Raw genomic sequence first — 19279 nt, 5'->3', positions numbered from 1 at the left:
TTTGACCTACTTTCGAAAAACTTTAACCTTGGCCATAACTTTTGAACAGTTGGTGCTTGGGGTTTCAAGCATCACATGTGTATTCCTTGTGACAAGACCTTTCTCTGGATATCAACCTCTTTGACCCTTGACCTTGACCTAGGAGTTTGACCTACTTTTGAAAAACTTTAACCTTGGCCATAACTTTTGAATGGTTGGTGCTAGGGCTTTCATACTTCAAATATGTTATCCTTGTTGCAAGACATTCCTTTGGATTCCAATCACTTTGACCTTTAACCTTGACATTGGAGTTTGACCTACTTTTGAAAAACTTTAACCTTGGCCATGACTTTTAAATGGTTGGTGCTAGGGCTTTCATACTTCACATATGTTATCCTTGAGACAAGACGTTCCTTTGGATACCAACCACTTTGACCCTTTAACCTTGACATTGGAGTTTGACCTACTTTTGAAAAACTTTAACCTTGGCCATGACTTTTGAATGGTTGGTACTAGGGCTTTAATACTTCACATATGCAATCCTTGTGACAAGACATACCTTTGGATACCAACAACTTTAACCTTGACCTTGACGTTTTACTTACTTTTAAAACACTTTAACCTTCGCCATAACTTTTGAACAGTTGCAGCTAGGGCTTTCAAATTTCACTGGTATATTCCTCGAGAAAACACCTTTCTTTGTGTACCAAATTTTTTATCTTTTTGCCTGGATTTTGAGTTGCATTTGAGAGACTTTTACCTTCGCCAAAAGCTGCCATAAAGGGGCATCAGTGTTTCACAAACACATCTCGTTTGAATCTATAAGCATCTTTATTTTATTATTTCCAAAACATTCGCACCTTTCTGCAGTGGTAGGATTTTCCTTCAGAGTAATTGCAATCAAACTTCGAAAATTAAAGTTTTAAGGCTATGCATGACCAAACAGTTACTTTTTGAATGAAATAACAAAGACCAGTTCTAGTTAACTTCCTAATTGATCGGTTATAATTCCTACAATGTTGAATTAATCATACTTATCCATGCCTCATCGCACACAAGTGCTGTACTGCTACTCAAACAATGAAAATACATGTACATCTTCTGCTTAAAAGTGTTCAAAAGCAGCAATGTTTATACTATCTTTAATAGGGTTTGCTCTTTCAATGTTCATAGTACAAATATTAGTAGTTTCAGACTATGGAATTTTTTTCTATTTTAAATAAAATGCCAACTAGTGTAAACGTGCGTTAAATAGTTTCAGATATGTTTATACTATCTTTTATAGGGTTTGCTTTTTCAATGTTCATAGTACAAATATTAGTAGTTTCAGATTTTGGAATTTTTTCTATTTCAAATAAAATGCCAACTAGTGTAAACGGGCATTAAGGTCAGACGACACATTCCTGCTGAAATACATGTTTTATATACCTTGATATTATATCAAATATTATTCATAATTGTCATTCTCTTGAGATTTCTAAATTGTTTTCAATATGTTTTAAAAAGTAAGTACACCAAAAATTGTTTACGTTAGAAATTCAAAAGATTACCCATGAAAAAGTGAGCAAGCTCACATACCCCACGCTCCCCCAAAACTCGACAATGCAACACGTAATGAATGGCACAGTGCATTTTAAATACACAGTATAATTCAAAAAGGGGCATTACTTGCATAAAATCATCACATCAAGACTTCTTGCATATAAGGACATTCAAATCTTTGTATGTTACAAATTTAATTGGGCTGAAGTTTCTAGATAAAGCAGCACCAATTTGAGAAGAGGGTGAGAACTATCCAAGATTTTGTGTATGTTTGTGTGTTAAATCATTAATATTTTGATCTCAAAATCAATAGGGGTCTTTTAAGGTCATAAAATATTTCACATAAAATTTCATTACAAAAAATGATTCCAGTGGATTTCCTTATTACCTAGCTGGAAAGTTTCTTCAATAATAGGCAAAACTCTTAGTGCAAAAATAAAGGAATCGAAATTTCCTGGTAATATGCACATCTACACACTGTGTACTAAATATCTGCAAAGTTTGACGAAATTCTTTGCAGCGGTTTATGAGGAGTTGCACTGACAATCTGTTCATCTCTATATTCAAGATATGACCAAAAATCTAAGTTGAAAAGTGCCAGAATTCCCAGAAAAATAATGGAATCGGAATTTTCTGGTAATATGCACATCTACACACTGTGTCCTAAATATCTACAAAGTTTGACGAAATTCTTTGCAGCGGTTTATGAGGAGTTGCGCTGACAATCTGTTCATCTCTATATTCAAGATATGGCCAAAAATCTAAGTTGAAAAGTGCCAGAATTCCCAGAAAAATAATGGAATCGGAATTTTCTGGTAATATGCACATCTACACACTGTGTCCTAAATATCTACAAAGTTTGACGAAATTCTTTGCAGCGGTTTATGAGGAGTTGCGCTGACAATCTGTTCATCTCTATATTCAAGATATGGCCAAAAATCTAAGTTGAGAAATGCCGAAATTTCCAAAAAAAAAAAAATTAAAGGAATCGGAATGTCCTGGTAATATGCATATCTACACATTGTCCTAAATAACTGCAAAGTTTGACGAAAATCTGTGCAGCGGTTTATGAGGAGTGGCGCTGACAAAAAAAAAAGGGCTGACGGACTGACTGGCTGACTTAACTTGTTGCGTGGGGTATAATAAGGATAATATAAGAAATATCACCCTTTGGTATCTTGCCCAAAGGCCTGGTAAGTTACCTCAATTTGGTGAGGAAACTTCTTTAAGTAGCAATACTTCAGTAACAAATTCGTGGGAAAAATTATATATTTTCGAGGAACATGTTGTCTGACCTTAAATAGTTTCAGATATTTCTTTTAAACCGTGTATTTACAAAGAACAAGCTACGCTTTCAATACAAATCTGGCCCTGTATTTTCTAAAATATGAAACATAAGAATTTTAAACCTTTCTGAATCCTTGAAATTCCATGTAGAAAGTACATATTAATTGTTTTTCTCACATAACCTCCTAAATGCTAATTGTGACGTCATGAACTTGTGCATTTTCATGCATTTTCTTAAAAAGTTGCAGAAGACATCAATTTTCAGTGGATATTTCTTTCAGATAATACATGTGTAGAGCACATGCATCGCACACAAAAATTTTGATAAATATGATTTTTTAAAGAATTTTATACAATATATCCAAAATTGAAGTGGGCGACGGCTGTGGACACTTTTTTCTTAAGGAATATAACCCCAGAAATGAGTCATTTTGAGGTTTTCTGTTTAAAACTTAGGAATGTCATTACCAAATTAATGACGTCATATCTCCAGAATGGTCCTCCTTCATGCCCTTTTCTTTTATGATTTATCAAATTCCTATACTCAACTCATATTTAAGCTGATTTCATAACTCTCTTAAAACACTGAATTTTTAGGGCACAATAGAGCCCAAACCCTACCTACTTCTTTGATCAAATAATAAACACTCAACCAAATCAAAACTTCAAACAGAAGTACGTCATAACATGGAGGTATCCCATACTACATGTACCCTATCTCCCCAAATGGATAATGTTTTTTTCAACTAGTCATTTAGTGTCTTTACAGTAATCATGAAAATGGAATAGTTATTATTTTAAAGTAACCTTGAAATTTTGTCCTCAACATTGTCTAATCCTATCTGCTGATCCACAAAGCTACAGAGTTATAACAAGATTATGCTTTATCTCTGTGGAGAATATATAATACTGAAAGTCTGATCATTCCCTTCAAATTTTAATAAAATGAAAGATAAAGATTACGAACAGCAATCAAGCTGAAAAGTCCATTGATGCAATACAAATTTAGAGCAGAGGAAACACGGACATCTAAAACATAAGAGAGATGGGATCAGGTGCAATGGAGCAGTAAGTATCCCCTGTGTGTGCGGTGTCGTGTGCTCCTCGTCATAATTGGGTAAACAGAAGAAAATCATTGTGAAAATAAGGATTAAACCATTGATATAAAAAAGTCAGTCAACATTCGACATAATGATAGATTGTATATGTTGACAAGGTCATTGTATCGACCATAGAATTTGCAAAATTTTGACTTTAAACGAGACTGTTGTTCTTTTTCCATCAACTTATTTGTCAAAACCTTGCCTCGTTTTAGAATTTTTTCGCCGATGGGAAATGCGCTTGCGTATCTAATCAACTGGGAGACATAAACTCCCTATGTAGGTAATAAGGGGATATTGCTTCGTAAATAAAGGGAAGTTGACGATAGAAAAGTTGAAGTCATCACGTTTATCATAAAGTTTTATTGTTATGTTACAATTAACATATTTTTCTAGTAAAATATCTCAATAATTGACAGATGTGTTGGAATGTTGTATCTCTTATTTCGGCATCAAAGGGATATATCAATCAACGTAGGAATGAAAATGAATATTGTTAATTGATAAAACGTCTTCGATATATCTAAAATGTTGAATTGAAGGCCACAACAGGAGACTTCTTCTTTGAAAAAATTCTGCTTTATATGAATGCTAATAATGGGACACGATTAGCACAAACATGAATTGATGATAGAATTGATCTCCAAAAACTACGTAGATATTGTCAATCAGAACCTCAGGCGTCTTTTAAATTAGGAGTATTTGTGTGTACAATCAGAATGTTGTGGGTTTTTTTAAAATGATTTTGTACATGACCAATGACAAGGTAAGTAAATTTACGAGTTCCATTTTTATTTAAAAAGCAGTTGTCTATGATGTCAGAAAGCCTGGACTTTAATTTATTGTGGGGGAATAGTTGTATAAAGTGTTGAAAAGTTTTGATGTTATTGTTTTTGGTAAAACAACTGCTTGTCCAATATTTTGATGTTCGAAAAGAGCAGTAAGGGTGTAAATAAAATAAAATTTTACTTACTTTCTCATTAATTGCCATACACCAAGAAATACAAGGATAATGAACATTTCTGCAGCAAAGACAGATAACATGATAACTGTCGGATTTTCTCGTTTAGGTACATCATCAGAAGCTGTAGCGATATAAAAGTTCTCATTAATGTGTTTTGTTTTGTAAGAGTATTTTTAGTAGGTTTAAATCCAGCTTATAGAAAAGATATTATACGTTATTTAATACTTACATATATCACCTAAGGAAAATGTCATGGCTTCACCTTCAATAATTATTAAAACTATTTGAATTATATCGATTATAACTCAAGTATGAATCCATAAACTACTGCTTTGTTCCTTTCTTTCATTATCTATTCTCATTTTGTCGCATTTTTAAAAAGAAAATCAAGATATATACACTTACCTGTGTTCGTTGTAAATTCACAGGTGCCACAAGTCTCGTCCTTAAATTTAATTCTAACTTTTGATTCTAAAATTTAAAGTCAAAAAAGGGAAAATACCTTTCCTCCAGAGTATCAAATGTAATTAATTTCATCGTTCTGCTACGAAAAGTTTAAGATATGACTTTTGGTTTGGACGTTTGATTAAATTGAAAGGCATCTGATGCTGAATTGAGACTTTAACATTCATACTTTCAAGGTTAATATTCTACCGAAAAGTATTATTCTTACTATTATTAATCCAGTATTCATTAGATTCTTTTATTTGATCTTTTTCAGAACAATGGTTCTCGGTTTTATTATATTCTCCTTGACTCAAAACTACTTCTAAAAGAAAATCATACAATTGAAGTAATATAATGGGAAAAGACTTTTTGAAAAAGAACTTTGTTGTTCTATAATGGACTGCAATATACAGCATTACCGACCAGGCTTTCCAGTTTCGTTGTTGGAGCAAAAAAAATGGAATATCTGGGTTATATTTCTTGTCCGGAACGTGACAACAAAAATATCTACAAAGAAATATACATGCAACGCATTATATTTTTCGAAAGGGAGTAGTAATTATGAATATTATTTTACAAACATTATCATAATTGCAGTTTATTATAAGCAAAAAGTGTGAATTGGAAATAAAATAGGGCCATCAATCTGCATTTCTACATGCCACTGTTAAACAAAAATTCAATTCAAATTCTTATAGTACGATAAGTAACAGTTCAAATAAAGAAGTGGGTATTGTTTTTTTTTAGCAAAAAAAAAAAAAAAAAAAACACGTCTCCCCTTCTTTACCAACATAAAAGAGTGCAAATATATGATCAGGGTCAAAAATAATAACTGCAGTGCATCTCAGCTCAAATTCTGTGTACAAAATTTCAAGTCTTCATGTCAAAAGGATCTTAAAAATGGTCTAGTCGTGTTTTTCTTAATTTGACCTTGAAAGAAGAAAGTGTTCAAGGTCAAATATTTTGATGAAGTGCATTTAGTCTCAGTGTTGTCCTTCCTTGTTCCAAGTTTGAAATCCTAATGTCAAAAAGTTCTCAAGTTATGACCTAGACTATATTTTCATGTAAAAGATTGACTTTGACTTTATTAATAGGTCAAGATGAAAAAAAAATGTTGGCATTCATCTTTCCTCTATACCACCTCTCCATATTCCAAATTTGAAATATTAGTATAGATTAAAAATTGGTCAAATCAGGGGACGGTGGGGCGACAAATGGGATCAAAGTTTAACAAAGAAATATGTAGGACAGCATCTTCAAAAAAATTTCATCTAAGCTATTACATGTATAATTATGTCATATTAACATGCAATCAACATCGGATATATAGAGCCGATTTAAAAGACTCCAAATCATGGAGAAAGAATGCCCTCAACGTTTTAATATGTAAAATGTATGTGTAGAGGAAAAAATCTTTATAATCCTTCTTATAAAAAGCAGGATCATTAGTCGTACTTCATTAATACCCAGTCACTCCAACGAAGTGCAGATCCAAGTTTGTTCAAATCATGGCATTTGAGGCTATGGTGCGGCTTCAATAAGTATTCAGATTTTTGAAGGGAATTATATACCGGTAAGTAATTTTTTAAAAGCCTAAAGACACTTTTCAAGGTCAACTAAATCATGAAATTTGTAAACTTTTTACAAGTTGGAAATAAAGACGGAATTATTTAAAAATATATTACTTGGCACTAAATATAGTCCTTGAATTCACGATTTGAACACATAGAATCTGTTCTACATAAGGGCGTTTTCAAGTAAGGTTTCATGTGCGTAGTGGTTCATGATATAAAAGACCAAACCCCGTTTTCACTACTTTTACTACTTCTAAATCATGTCTTCTTGAAAAGACAGGTACCTGCCCTTCATATAAAGATACTAGAATCCTCTTTACCAAACGATGCTCTGTAGGGAGCTTGGTTGAAATTGGCAAAATGCTTCCTGAGAAAAATTGATGTAAAAATTAACAGAAGACGGACAAACATTTTTCAGCAAAGCTCACCCGAGCTTTTTGCCAAAACATTACACAATGTACATAAGGACGAAAAGTATCTTTAAATTTACAATAATAGGTTGATTTAAGGAGTAGCATTTTTAAAAATTGTTTATAGACAGACGGACATACGAACGGACGACGGACACCTTAACATCGCATCCCTGACCAGTGAGCTAAAGACTTGTGATTAGTAATTTTTTTTTGGTCAGAGTTGTCTTTCTTTACTTTGAACTCACAGACCGCATATTGTCGCCCGCGTGGCGCAGTGGTTAGAGCGTCTGCTCTAGAGTCGCGAAGTAAGGAGTTGATCCTTACGTCGCGGGTTCGAATCCACCTGTGGGACGTGGAGACCGGTCCTTCGGATGAGACCGTATAAACCGAGGTCCCGTGTCGCAGTAGGTGCTGGCACGAAAAAGATCCCTCACTGCTCAATGGCCGTAAGTGCCGAGTATAGGACAAAATTTGCAGCTCTCCATCGGTGGTGGCGTCTCCATACGAGTGAAAAATTCTCGAGAAAGGACGTTAAACAACATACAAACAAACAAATAGACCGCATATTGCACTAAAGCATAAATCACATACCTAAAATAAGTTGTTTGGTCTGACTCTCATGTATATAAATCGATTTCTTGTCATATGAAGAAAATTGATACATGTACGAATAATGGAGTACAATGTAACATGTGCTTGAAGATTGAAACTATTTAAGAAATTTGTAAACTCAGCGACATTGAAAAGGAAAAGTCATACATTTGAGTAAAAGGAAGGTCGGCGCTAGCTAGAAGTTGATAACTATAATTATGTATATTTACAGTTTGCAATTGTCCCATTTTTATTGAAAAAGAGAGAGAGAGAGAGACTCGCAATTTCCAAATCCAAAAATACTCAATAAAATTTGACTAAATTTATTCGTTAAATTGGTTTGATCTTATTTCTTTCAAGGTTATTCATCTCTTAGACCTTAATTCAGCACTTAATTCCTTTAAGATTTGATTTTATGAACGATTGGGATAATTATATGCACACTTTTATAAGGCACTTACAAATACATTTATCATATGAAAATGTGCAGAAATATTCTAAAACGTTTAATTGTAGAAAAAATGTCATAATGTAAATACATGTAGAATTAACAATTGAGATAAACTGTTCATTCTTAAACTCCGTTCTTTGTTTGAAGTCCAACAGGTCTTTTTAGAAATCAGGGTCGTTACCATGTTTCTGGAAAGGGGATGAGAGGGTACACCCTCCTCTGAGCCAGATTTTTCTCTCTCGGATTTAAAACCTTAACTTTCTGTTCAATTTCCGAAAAATTTAAACCTTATCTTTTTGTTTCAAAAAGTAGATATTTTAGAGTGTTTTTTTTTTTAAAGGGGTTCGTATCCAACGCACTCCCCGTTCCGACGGTCTTCAGCACAGGCACTTGGGGTTGCCCCCCCCCCCCTCCATTTTTTTTTAAATCAGGGGTCGACACACTTTTTCCCTATTTTTGAACTCTAATATGCACTATGTACCTGCTAATTCTTTATTCAAAGCAAACATAGAATATGCATACATCAATAATTTTGTTGCACACTAACAAAATTTCGCCTAGATGCGAGCGATTTAATCGAAATTTTCACAAATCGCTGGCACTTAAAAATTAAATGAAAATATGAAAAGGAAGAGGAATTTGTAACAAAATTGATGTATGCAAATTCTATGTTTTATTATGCTTTGAATAAATAATTGCGCGAAGTTTAAGCGAGGTGAGGCGAATGACGAGAAAAGAGTTGCAAGCCTTCTCTTTATGTATCAGTCGAAAACGATATATGTAAAAACAGATTATTGAGACAAAAGGGTTACATTGTCGATATCAAGTAGTGCATATTGGAGTTTTAAAGGGGGGATTACTCCAAAACTCTTGAATATATTATATAGCAAAGTGACAACAGATAAGGGATTACTATATGCAATAAAATCTCTTCTAAAATCATCAAATACATGTAACCTACATGTATGCATGCTTTAGGATAGTTCCAAATTTCATTAAATAACAAATGTATTCTTCCTCATCCTTGGAATCTAGCAAACAGACTCTCTTTATACTAATATCCATGGCCATAAATATGAGTAGAATACAGGTCTAGGGTGGGGTTACTTGAATATATATAGTTGACAATAATTTTAATCATTAAATATCTGCTCTTAGAATAGAGTGTTGGTTTCCGTACCATTACGGGAATGGTTTAATATTGGAATTTTATACTTTGACCATGATAAAAGAGAATGTTTTTTGTTTAAGCTGAAAAAAATCATTTGTTGGTCTGAAAAAATGGAGACTAAAGAAAATCTGATATTCGTCTGATTCAGTTTCTCTCATCTTTCGCATCTGATTGGGCCATACAGCTAACTGGTAAAATTTTGCATATGAGTGTGTGTGGTAAGTGGGGGAGGGGTGATTAGCTTGTGCCATATGACATTCCATGAATTTACAATATGCTATGATATCCGGCAAATGAAATTGGGGATTTTAATAAGACATACATGTATGTATACGCACAAATTAAAAAAATATCAATCCTTAAGAAATCTTTCTTATATATAAAGAATGGCCAGATTAACACTTATTTCAGACAATTAAAGGGGACACAGTTGCATTGTTTACTCTTTAATTTTCTCTGTTTGTTCAAAAAATAAAACCAGTTAAATGAATTGAACTTACATGAATATTCTTAGAATTCAATGACAACGACATTATTCTTTACTTCACGTTAAACACTTGTGTTTTTTTAAAAAGAGGGCACGAGCTCTGTTAATGTTAAAATTTACGTTTCACCAGGTTTGCTCAATTTGTTAAACGCTGCACACATCACTGAGCACGGATTGACAATACAGGTTAATTGGTTTTGCTTTCTTTCAATTCTACTCTGAACTTTCTGGATTATAGTTTTAATATTTTTCATTTATACACAACAAAGTTTCTACTTTTCTTAAGTATTAAGGATAAAGATTACTTCGTGAAAGTCCAAGTATATGTGTCAATCAAACGCGTAGTTTAAGTAATTTCATGTAAAAGAAGTTCCTGAACACTCTTTTATTATATTTCCGTGTCAAATGTTATAGCAACATTTAAGTCATGATATTATACAGGAATTTAGAAAACATTAACTTCAAATCTTTGTCCCTGTCCCTCGGGATCGAGAACGATCGACGCAGGCCATCTCGTCGTGAAAAATAATACAACCCTACTATTTTAATACAGCTTAGTAAAGCTCCAAATCTTTGATGCAACAAACTAGTGTCCAGGTTCGTCTTGTGGTTACACTATGAATGGACAGAGGTACTGTTCTTATTAATACTTCACTGTAAACCAACTACATTTTATCCAACATGGCGACGCCCATGATTATCATTCTGAATTTCCTCTGTCTTACAAATTTCTGGACAGTTGCTGAAAATCCGATCCCTGAACATTCCAGCTCATTTGATATTAGTTTTTCAACATCATCTGCAATAGTATGTTATGCTACATCTGGCAAACTTGAGCTGAAAACCCCTAAGAGAAATACAGCTTTTGTTATACTACTCATATTGAGCGGGGACATATCACTAAACCCTGGACCACCAAAGGAACCATGCGGCGGTTGCTACAAATCTGTGGCCTCTACTCAAAGAGCTGTCTTTTGTGAATCATGTTATTATTGGTGGCATATCAAATGTGCAAATATTTTGCCATTACAATACCAGGAACTAGGTAAATCGGATGCCCCTTGGACTTGTAGACCCTGCTGTACATTTCATTTCTCTGACTCCTTCATGAATCATCTCTACTATATAATACATCAATAAGTGAACATCAAGAACTATCGGGACAAGGTATACATAGATCAAACGATGACATTTTTTTATGAATTAGTGAATATCCGACAATATAAACCAGCAAATCTACTATGCAGATATTTAAACATCAATAGTCTCCGCAACAAACATGAATATGTAAAAAATCTTCTGTATAGAAACATTGTAGACCTTCTATTTATAGCTGAGATTAAAATTGGCTTTTCCTGACGCTATGTTTAAAGTCGATAATTATAACTTGTGGCGTGCAGATAGGAATGCACATGGTGGAGGATTAGTAGCTTATTTAAGATCAGACCTTGCAGGTGACCGAATAACAAGTTTAGAGTTTAAAGAAATTGAGTCAATAGGTATTGAACTGATAGTGGACAAGCAAAAATGGTTTTTCTGTGGGGTATATAAACCCCCAATCATGACAGAAAATGCTTTTAGTATTGATTTTAGTCAAACTGTTGAAAAAATTATTTCAATGTATGAAAATTTCACTTTTATTGGCGATTTAAATTTTAATTTTTTAGACAGAGAGAAAAGTGGTGTTTTAGTAGATCTTTGTGATGTTTTTGATATAAAAAAATTTATAAGCAAACCAACTTGCTTCCCAAAGAATTTTGAACCATCTCTTTGGACGTAGTGTTATGCAATAGTAAAACAAAATTTTCTAAAATTGGAAATTTTTGTACAGGCATCAGTGATGTCCACAATTTTATTTCTATACAACTAAACTGTGTTCTTCCAAAAACTAAAAACAAAACCAAGCTTTTTAGAAGCTTTAGAAATTTTTATCCTGATAATTTCTTACAAGAACTGCAAAGCCAGAATCTAGATATGTCAGAAAAAGGGGATGTAAACCTAGCTTATGAAAATTTTAATTCATGTTTTTTGGATGTTGTAAATAATCATGCAACCCTTAAAGAAAGGAAAATTTTACAAAATCAAGTACCATACATGAACAAAAATTTGAAGAGAGAAATATACAAGAAGAAAATGTTGTTTCATAAATTTACTAAGATAAATTCAAATGAAAATTGGGAGAAATACAAGAAACAAAGAAATTTAGTTACTAAACTTCAGAATAAGTCAGTAAATAATTACTTTGTGGAAAGATGCACAGGGGGTCCTAAATCTAGTGATTTCTGGCCCAATGTGAAACCTTTTTAACAAACAAAGGCTATTACACCACAGTAAGTGACACTATTCTTTCAGAGGAAAATAAACTTTTTACCAAACAGGAAGAAGTCAGTGAAATTTTTAATAATTATTTTGTTAATGTTGCCAAAGATATAGGAGAAAATAGTGTGCAAGTTGATGACAAACACCCAGGTATTGCAACTATTCAAGCAAATTCTAAAAATATACCTGAAGATTTTTCTTTTACTAGTGTGACCGAAAATTTCGTTAAGAAAAGAATCAGTAAAATAAATGTAAAGAAGGCTACAGGAATTGATGGAATATCATCTAAATTACTCCATTTAGCAGAATCGATTATAGTTAAACCTATTACAAATATTATAAACTTGTCCTTATTATCCTCGACTTTCCCTGACAAGCTTAAGGAAGCTCAGGTTACACCTATTCATAAGAAAATTAGTGCTCTTATGAAAGACAATTACAGACCTGTCAGTTTGCTCCCTGTCATTTCTAAAAATTTTGAAAAAGCCATTGAAATTCAATTGTCTGGCTATTTTGAAAAGATTTTTAACCCATTTTTGGCTGCTTTTAGGCCAGGTTTTGGATGCCAATCAACCTTTTTACGGGTTATCGAAGACTGAAAACATGCCCTTGATAATAACGAATACATAGCTGCGATATTGATGGATTTATCAAAGGCTTTTGATTGCCTTCCTCATGATCTGCTCCTTCTAAAACTTAAAGCATATGGTCTCTCCAATCAAGCATTAGATTTGTTAAACAGTTATTTATCAAATAGGAAACAATGTGTTAAGATTGGTTCTCATTTAAGTGAAATGCTGGATATTCTGAAAGGTGTAACTCAGGGATCCATTCTTGGACCTGTATCTTTCAATATCTTCATTAATTACCTGTTCTTTTTTGTTAAAAACTGTAACCTCTATAATTATGCAATGACAATACTCTAGCAAAATCTCACAAAACATTACAAAATGTTATAGGAGGACAGTTTATCTCTTATTAAATGGTTTTCAATTAATAAAATGAAGGCAAATCCTGGAAAATTTCAAGCAATTGCAATTGGGTGCAAAACACAAAAACAACAAATATCTTTTAACTTGGAAAATGTTATCATCAAATGTGAAGATGAAGTTAAACTTTTAGGAATTACAATTGATTTTAAACTAAATTTTAATACTCATATCTCAGAGATGTGTAAGAAGGCAGCATGACAACTAAATGTTTTGAAACGGATTGGGAAATACTTGAAAAGATTGGGAAAGCTTACCATATATCATAGTTTTATTATGTCGAATTTTAGCTATTGCCCCTTGAATTGGTATTTCTGTAGTGAGAAAAATACTCAGAAAATTGAGAAAGTTCAGTTAAGAGCGTTGCGTTTTATTTATAATGACTATAAAAGTACATATGAACAATTATTGGAAAGATCCAAATTGCCCTCTTTAAAGACTAGAAGAATGAGATTGCTGGCATTAGAAACATTTAAAATTATTAATAAAAAGGGTCCAGCCTTTCTCCAAGATCTGGTTATAATTAGAGAAAATTCATAAACATATGTAATTTTGGGTATTCTAAAGCCGCAGATATTCCTAGACCAAAAACTACAAGGTATGAAAAAGGTTCTTTCAGATATGAGGCAGCAAGGATATGGAATACTCTCCCTAATGATATTCGAAACACAACATCCTTTAATTTATTTAAAAACTATATATCTACTTGGTGTGGAAATCAGACATGTAAATGTAGTTTACGTAAACACCAGTCCATGCTGCCTATGTCTGAGAAGCCTTTTTAAGTGTTCATCTGTGGTGTATCTTAAGTTTTTATTTCCAATATGAATTTGTTTTATATTTTGTTTTGTTTTTATTTTCCTGTTCTGTGATTGTCCAAATGCATGCTAGTCATATGTATAATTACTGTCTATGTTGCTTTCCTTGTGTTTTCAGTTTTCTCTTCTATCGGTGCTAGTAAATGTGCTATGTGATTGTACTTACATATGATAGTAATATATGTCAAATGTTATTTGTGCTCCTTTGCTTATTTTAGTTTTTATTCTTTCCATTAGCATGATCAGTGATAGTAAATGTGTGTTCTGTATTGTGCTTTGTCAGATTCTTTCTTACTTGTGATAGTTATACATGTGCATTACAATTTCTGCTGTTATTGCTAGTATATGTGCTTATTTCCTATGGTTTATTTAAATTATGTTTTTTTTTACTAACTATGTATACTTTTACTAACTTTTATCTATGTAAATTTGTTAAAGTCGGTTAAAGAGCTATCATAGCTCATGTTATTATGTTATACTGTATATATATGCCGACTATAAATAAAATTTACTTGACTTGACTTGACCTTTAAAATCTTTCATTAGAGATCTCTAACAGCTGTGCAAGATCATTAAGTGAAAATCAAGGCCATTGATTAAAAGTTCATACATGACAAATGTGAAACACCTCATTTAAGCTCGGGATAATTCGACAAATTCAAAGCTTTTCGGAAAGAAAAATTGATAGTTTTTTCTCAATCATGGACGTTTTAAAAAAAGTGAAATCTGTAAAATAAAGTTGAATATGGGGTTTACAACAAAGGGCACATTTTGAGGTTTGACCATTTTGATAAGCATCTCAGCATGCAGTGTATTCTGTAGGTAATTTACCCCTTCCCTTTCTGCTTTGACAAATTATTTCTTCCATTCCAATCATCTAGGTCTTATACGGTCAGAAATGAGACATGGTTTTCATGACAAAAGGCCATAATTATGTAGAACTTTTGTGCAGGTATGTCCATCTCTCTATGTTACCATACTAAATAAGAGTTACACACATGTAAATAAGTCCTGATCTTTAAATTTGCATCAATATTTCATTTCTATTATGAATCTGTCAAGGATTATGCCACAAGATGGGCGAAATATGAAGGGGAAAGACCTGAACACTTTATCAGACTGGATAAAGTCTTTTAGGAATATATTAAAGATAAAAGGCAATATGCGAACCACATATCCTTTCATTTTCACTAAGTTGGAAGGATAAAAGAATTAGAAAGATAACATGAACAATATGTTACGGTTCCAACAGACAGTGATTATATATATAATAATATCTTCTTTGTTTGTAAGGCTTAATATTACAACATTACTGTCTTTAAGAAGAATTCTACATCTAGAAATCCAACTTGTACGCATAGTTCACTTCCTAAGGATGAAATTCTTCAAAAACACTTTTTCTAGTCGACTCTTTAAAACGTTTACCATTCGAGTTAACTAAAGTTCGATCTACCCTACCTATACTGGATTCCAAAACTTCATTTAAATCCTCACAAACAAATATACATTGCCGAATCCAGCAACTGCTCTACCACACCTCTATCTTTATCAAAAATGTTGGTACCCAAAGGAAGGTCTTGTCTCGAGGAATATACCTGTGAAATTTGAAAGCCATAGCACCAATCGTTGAAAAGTTATGGCGAAAGATAAGTTTTTTCAAAGTAATTGAAACGGCAAGGTCAATGTCAAACAGTGCACAAGGGAAGGTCATGTTACAAGTGATACACGTGATGTGAAATGTGAAAGCCCTAGAACCAAACGTTCGAATGTTATGGCCAAGGTTAAACTTTTTAAAAAGTAGGTTCAACTCCAAGGTTAAGTTCAGTGCCAAAGTTGTTGGTATCAAAAGGAAGGAATGCAAATGTCTAGTATGAAAACGTTCGACAGGGGATGCTTATTCTTCCTAAGCAGCTTATCCCATCCCTGGAATTTCCAGTGGTCCTTGTTTTATGCCTATTCACAGATTTGTATTGTTTGTAGGTTTTTGAGATCGATCACTGTTCGTTATCTTCCCCTTTCATTTTGTCCGTTACAAAAATACGGTTTTTAGTATTCTTATTGTAGTAAAGGTTTGTCTGATATCAGCAGACAGATATTAATTATCCATTAAACATTAGTAATTGTGCAAGTCTGGGCAATTTCAATACTGATCAGTTTTATGTTCAAAGGGACAAGAATATCATTATTTCGAAGAAGACGTCTCGATATGTCTTATAAAATGTAAAGAAAATGAATTTAGAAGATCAAACACTTTTTCATTGTCCATCAGCTTAAACCCTCCATTTATTTAATTTTAGTTAACGCTTGAGTGCCTTGAAATAAAGAAAATTCTAAAAGGTATGTAAATCTGCTTTAAATAAATATCTGATATTTTTTACTTCAAATTGGACCCCAAACCTCTGAAGAAAGGGGCGAAAATTTCACAATTTTTTGTTCATTTGTATTCCTGTAGGTAATGGTGCTAGATAAAAATTTCCTAAATAGTGGTCATTGTAATTGGTCTAACCTTTTACACCTTAAAGGATGACCGATGGAAACACTCAAATGTATAGCTGATGTACCCAATCCACTCAATGATATTTACTTTTTTCAGCTGGTTAAGGAATTTCAAGAAGAGGCTGAAGTATTCAAAATCTAATTGGCGACGTACATACATGTACAACAAAGTTTACCTGAAACTTTGACGAGTGTTCCTAAAATGATCATTACCTGATTCGATTGGTTTTATTTTTATACCAGTTGATAAAATCAGAATTTCACGAGCAGGGATGGTACTGTGGAGAACGCATTTTTTCTCCGAAATTCCCTTTTTACATGTGTCGTTGTCCAGTTTAGCTTGAAAATTGAAGGAGAATCCTGTAAAAAATATGTATATTGATTATCACAAATACACTAATTCAATTAAATATAGAATGCTTAGGGGAAAACACCAAAGACTTAGATTTATGAAAGAACAACAGACCCAGGCCTGACTCTCCTTCCGCTTCTGGCGTAATTTCTTCCGCTTTCTATCACTTAATGACGCTAATCAGCCATAATTAATTTTACTCTTTTAGAATGCTTAAAAATTGTGTTATGTAGAGGTTTTTTCCATGAATGACTTACTTTTGTATTTGAATAATTATGACTTACTTGTATGCATTTACAAGATCTGTAAAATGCTTCATATATTAAGGGGCAATGCAATAGTTCATGGATCGAAAAACAGAAAATGATTTATCGCAACTTCGACTAAGATGGCTTCTAAACTTTATCACTCAGCACATCCCAAAGAGTGTGGAATGTGGAAGAGAAAGCAGATGCAAATACATGTACATCATATACTTAATAAATAGTTATAAAGATGTGTCCTATTAATAACAGAAAGAAAAGAATATGCTGACTATTAACCTAATACGCTATTAAGAGAGAAATTAAGGACATGTTTGAATACAAGGATGCGGATATTTTACAGAACAAATAATTTAAGTTTATAAATGATTTGAAAAGATGTAATACACAGGGTAGGATTTAGATTATAAGAATTAAAGTGGGATGCCAGAAGAGAAAAAGGTCTGGATTTGGCACAACAATCGATATGTAGAAATTTCAGTCAGATTAAACGTCCTTTTCTTTATATATTAACATCTGCATTAAATGAAATATGTGGAAATAACGAACAGTATTCGAGCTCAAAAGTCCATTAAACATTACAAAATAGGAGTAGAGCAAACACGGACCTCTAAGACATCAGAGGTGGGATCAGGTGCCATGGAGAAGTGAGCATCCCCTGCCGACCGGTCAAACCCGCCGTGTGCTCCTTGTCATGATCGGGAAATAACGGAAAAATTCGTCGACAATTAAGTGTGTAAATAATGGCCTAACAATTAGTAAAAAAATCAGTCTGCATATGACTTAATAATAGATTGTATTTGCTGACAAGGTCATTGTATCGACCATAGAACTTACGAAATGATGACTTAAAACGAGATTGCTGATATTCTTCGCAGCAGTGTTAAGGCGTACTTCGAAGAAATCAACAGAATATAAACGTGCATAAATACATACATGTACCTTTTTAAACTGAATTATTTTTGTAAAGGTACTATATTATCACATGACTTTAAATATTATTTGAAATAACATTGTATACCTCGCTCTGTACTGAATTTGATTTGGTCACGTTATTTGACAGTCACGTGATAAATGCATATAATGTGTACTGTATGTAGGTCACAAACAAATTTCAATATTGCAAGGGCATACCCTAGTTAAAATAAAAAATTTAAGTAATAAATTGTTTCTACATAACTTGTAGTTTATGGAAAGTGCTGCTGCTTTAAATAGAATTCGCATTTTAATAGTTTAAATTTCAAGTTATCTAGCTTATGTCGAAATATCTGTGACCTTTATCAAGTATTTTATGTAATAATTAAGTAATGCTCTCGATTTCAGGAAAGCAGCAGCACTTTTCAAGTTAAGGAATATGTCCGTTATGTATATTCAAAAAATGGTCAAGATCTATTAAGTGTATGCCCTTGCGAAAAGGCGATTTGATGAGGCACCTCGGCGTGAAACATGCACACCCTGTAGACAAAAAACACGGTAGAATTAATTCAATGCATTCTCTCGATTCTTTTTAAATAATGACACTCAACAAACGTTTCAGATTTGTATTAATGGTCTACCTAAGATTTGCAAATAATATTCTGTTTTATAATAAAATGCATTTTTCACTGTGAAAAAATTACTTGATCCGCCTCTCACTGCACATAAAATGCGTTAAATTTTACCATGATGACGTCATGTCGACAAGTGCATTGCGATCAGTGACTTGTTCGTATCTTGCTGTGTGGGATTTAACTAGCGACAAAAATGAATACAGTGGTAAGTTTTGATGTAGTTCATTACGCTTATGCAGTTTAGAATCGCAAATTATTTCATTTTCTGTTATTGTGAGGAATTGCTATATTTCTGTGATGTCACAGTAAACTTTTTCCGTATAAATTAGGCCCCGCCCCCTTTATGCAGCCTTAACAGAGCTGCGTTGTTTCATCAACTTGTTTGGTTCATACGTAGAGCATGCTCTGGCGTATCGAATCAACAGAGAGATATAAACCCCGTATGAAGGTGATAAGGGTATATTGCTGCATAAACATATTTATGTG

General features: G+C 33.0%; 1 protein-coding gene across 1 annotated transcript in view; it reads right to left on the bottom strand.

The window, feature by feature from the left end:
* Positions 1 to 19279, bottom strand: part of LOC133196903 (uncharacterized) — a 29050-nt gene that overhangs the window by 4765 nt on the left and 5006 nt on the right. The window contains exons 2-7 of the mRNA XM_061332751.1: positions 16842 to 16988; positions 5743 to 5826; positions 5546 to 5641; positions 5245 to 5343; positions 5102 to 5134; positions 4882 to 4993 (exon numbers count right to left, since the gene is read on the bottom strand). Of these exons, the coding sequence (XP_061188735.1) occupies positions 4882 to 4993; positions 5102 to 5134; positions 5245 to 5343; positions 5546 to 5641; positions 5743 to 5826; positions 16842 to 16988 (571 nt within the window). The remainder of the gene's footprint in view (positions 1 to 4881; positions 4994 to 5101; positions 5135 to 5244; positions 5344 to 5545; positions 5642 to 5742; positions 5827 to 16841; positions 16989 to 19279) is intronic.

Source organism: Saccostrea echinata, unplaced genomic scaffold (genome assembly GCF_033153115.1).
Source record: "Saccostrea echinata isolate AGI-Se365-2 ecotype Australia unplaced genomic scaffold, CSIRO_AGI_Sech_v1 ptg000030l, whole genome shotgun sequence".
NCBI lineage: Eukaryota > Metazoa > Mollusca > Bivalvia > Ostreida > Ostreidae > Saccostrea > Saccostrea echinata.
The sequence above is the reverse complement of the archived record's forward strand: the minus strand, read 5'-3'. Positions and strand labels throughout refer to the sequence as shown.